This window comes from Sinocyclocheilus rhinocerous, unplaced genomic scaffold (genome assembly GCF_001515625.1).
Source record: "Sinocyclocheilus rhinocerous isolate Xijiao unplaced genomic scaffold, SAMN03320098_v1.1 scaffold181, whole genome shotgun sequence".
Classification (NCBI taxonomy): Eukaryota; Metazoa; Chordata; class Actinopteri; order Cypriniformes; family Cyprinidae; genus Sinocyclocheilus; species Sinocyclocheilus rhinocerous.
This window is the reverse complement of record NW_015638952.1, coordinates 148,636-151,780: the sequence shown is the minus strand read 5'-3', so window position 1 is coordinate 151,780 and position 3,145 is coordinate 148,636. Positions and strand designations below refer to the sequence as shown.

Sequence of the window (3,145 nt, the reverse complement as noted above, 5' to 3'; positions counted from 1 at the left end):
GAGTGAAATGTGACCTGGCTTTAGGGAGATTCATTCCTCTCATTTATCCTCATAGAAAAACTACAGTTATAATCAGTACTGTGTGTTTGATGGTGCCAGTATGACCATACTCAAAGTACATTAATGTAATGTTCAGATGGCGATATGACGCTGTGAATCCTGATTTGCTGGAACAGGAAGAGGAAGTCACAGCTGAGGTGGTGAAAGTGGTCTGGTGTAAAGGCATCATATACCGGTGAGTGCTGATTCATTTCATGTTCATAAATTAGCACCACTACCCATTGCATCATCTTAAATATCATTAATAGGCTAATAACTGTTTTAAGTCAAAGATAAGTGGGTAAAAATATGTTTTAGCACTTTAAGAAAATGTTCTAGTCAAAAAAAAAAAAAGGATTAAATAAGTAATTTGGAACCCATTTTTAAGGATCAAATAAGGCCTCTGAGAATCCAATAATATCTGACTGGAATTATGAGCACAAAATACCCTGACATATAGGAATGTAACTGAATAAGAAAAATATATTGTAAAAAATATTATATTATATTATACAGGGCTCGCAAAATTTCTAAATCCCTGGTAGCCCTTCGGGCAGGCATTCTTCAGATTTTGGTAGCCCAAAAATAGGCCTGGATGATAAAATGGTATCGATATTTATCGACGGTACTCCTTCATCGATAACCATATAAAAAATGTTCGATATAGTGCACGATATAGGCACGTGTTATGAGTGACGCAGACAGCACACACGAACACGAACACGAACACATGCTGAATTGAGTGCTGTGCCTGCCTGTGTTTATATATTGGCAATATTAATATAAAATTAATATTAGTCGAATTTAAAATAAACATTTGCATTTGAATGCAAAAATGGTACAATCGAATGTTAGGAGTGCGTCAGGGAGCGTCATCAGTGGTGCGCGAGATGCGGTGATGATGATGTAAGTGACGTTGCATTTAATGTTTTGTTAGTCTAGCCCACCGGACGCGGGCTATGTGTGTCAAACAAATACAGTCTGTTTGGGACCTAACACTGATGATGATTTCATGTTTTTTTTGTTTTTATCTCCTTCAGTATAGTAGATGGAGTGATACCGATGGTAGAGATCTCACCTGGTGATGGTTCAGTCATCAGATCTAATGGAGTTCTAGCCAATTACTTCACACATCACAAAGCTGGAGCTGCTCACAGAGATGTATGACATGCTGATTTGGACTGAAAAGGTTGAGTGTATACATTTACTGCATGATTCAGAAGATGAGTTGATTTCTGTGTGTTCTCAGGCGGTGGAGTGTGTGTATTACCTGTGTGGTCTCCCACCTGATGTGCCAGGTCAGCTGTATTCTGTCCAGTCTGTTGTCACACGGGCCAGCAGGTGAGATGAGGGGTTTACAAGCATACAGCTCACGTCAAAAACCAAAATCAAACAACTGTAGACAGGATTCACAGGATAGCTGATGTCAAGCTATTCCTAAAACATTGAGTATCCCATCTGTTTATAAAGGGGCAGGAGTATCATCCACCATCAAGTGAACATCAACCTTGAGCCAATGATTCACTAAATGAATTTATAGAGTTCAGTCACTAGGGGGTGATAATGACACCCAAATTGTTGAAAATATTGTTTGCAGATCTTTTTTTATGCTCAAACAGCAACATTACAGACTAACTAAAGTTGAAAAAGTGAAAAAGCATAATAGGACCCCTTTAAGTCGAGCTGCACTGTTACTATTGCTCATACTGATGGTTAGTCATTTGAATTGAGCTCATTTTTAGTTACTAAAAAATGTAAGGATGCATTAAATTGATCAAAATGACATGAAATACATGTATAATGTTTCAAATGATTTCTATTTTTAAAAAATGCTTTGTTCTTTTGAACTTTCTATTCATCGAGGAATTCTAGTTTCCATTGATGTATGGTTTGTTAGGACCGGACAATATTTGGCTGAGATACAACTATTTGAAAATCTGGAATCTGAGGGTGCAAAAAAATCAAAATATTGAGAAAATCGCCTTTAAAGTTGTCCAAATGAAGTCCTTAGCAATGCATATTACTAATAAAAAATGAAGTTTTAATATATTTACAGTAGGAAATTTACAAAATATCTTCATGGAACATGATCTTTACTTAATATCCTAATGATTTTTGGCATAAAAGAAAAATCGATAATTTTGACCCATACAATGTATTTTTGGCTATTGCTACAAATATACCCCAGCGACCTAAGACTGGTTTTGTGGTCCAGAGTCACATATATTAATATATTTTTGTTTCTGTTTCATTAGGATTTTGAAATGCTTCATCCAGGCCAGAAGCTCGCTGAGGGCCCCGCTCTCTCTTTACTGCTGGAACGAGGTGCGTGTGATTTCTCTCTGATGGATACTCGCTCTGTCCATCGTGTCCAGTGTATATGGATGTGTATGATGATAACGGTTCTGTCTTCAGCAGGCTGCGGTGTGTGATTGTGTATGTGTGGTTCAGGAGGTAATGGTGGCAGGTACGGGATATTTTAAAGCTCTCTCCGACGGGACTGTCGAGGTCTTGTTTCTGGATGGAGTTCGAGCGCAGATGATGTGGAAGTCCGACACATATACACCTGCACAGGTACATCACGGATGTACTTCATTAGAATACAACCACACACTGACACAGGGGATAATATCCTATTCCTGATAGGGCTGTCAAAAAAAAAAGAGAATTTCAAATATTCGTTGAATTTAAAATAAAAATCCACATTCGAATTCAAAAACATTGCATTCGAATTTTAGGTGTGCATTAAGGAGGCAGCCTTATCAGTGGTGCACGAGATGCGATGACGATGTAAGTGTCGCTGCATTATAATGTTTTTGTTAGCCTATCCAGTTGAAGCCACTAGATGCGGCGCTGCTGCGTTGTTCATTAAAAATATTGTGGAAAAAGAGAACATCAATGCGGAGAAGATCTTGTTTACATCAAAACTGAAACCAAGCCGTTCACACAGAATGCATATTTCGCGCATTTTCTAGAAGGACGTCTATCACCGTCGCACTCGCATCTCGCACAAAAGAGCCGCATGTTTAGAAAGCCATGTAAAATTAACTTAAGTTCAACTTTTAAAAAAACATGTCTCGAGACTTTATGGCGGTTTTTCCCCATC

The 3,145-nt window shown here is 38.1% G+C and overlaps 2 protein-coding genes across 3 annotated transcripts in view; both read left to right on the top strand.

Moving 5' to 3' along the window:
* paip1 (poly(A) binding protein interacting protein 1) overlaps positions 1 to 941 on the top strand; it is a 21,484-nt gene extending 20,543 nt beyond the window's left edge. The window contains exon 11 of the mRNA XM_016565609.1: positions 930 to 941. The gene's annotated coding sequence lies outside the window, so the exon portion shown is untranslated. The remainder of the gene's footprint in view (positions 1 to 929) is intronic.
* Positions 1 to 3,145, top strand: part of cunh5orf34 (chromosome unknown C5orf34 homolog) — an 8,447-nt gene that overhangs the window by 2,349 nt on the left and 2,953 nt on the right. The window contains exons 4-8 of one of the 2 annotated variants that reach the window (XM_016565608.1): positions 137 to 235; positions 1,080 to 1,200; positions 1,289 to 1,380; positions 2,295 to 2,364; positions 2,458 to 2,613. In XM_016565608.1, coding sequence (XP_016421094.1) covers positions 137 to 235; positions 1,080 to 1,200; positions 1,289 to 1,380; positions 2,295 to 2,364; positions 2,458 to 2,613 — 538 coding nt within the window. Of the gene's footprint in view, positions 1 to 136; positions 236 to 1,079; positions 1,201 to 1,288; positions 1,381 to 2,294; positions 2,365 to 2,454; positions 2,614 to 3,145 lie in introns of both variants that reach the window. The other variant, XM_016565607.1, reaches the window with a different exon arrangement.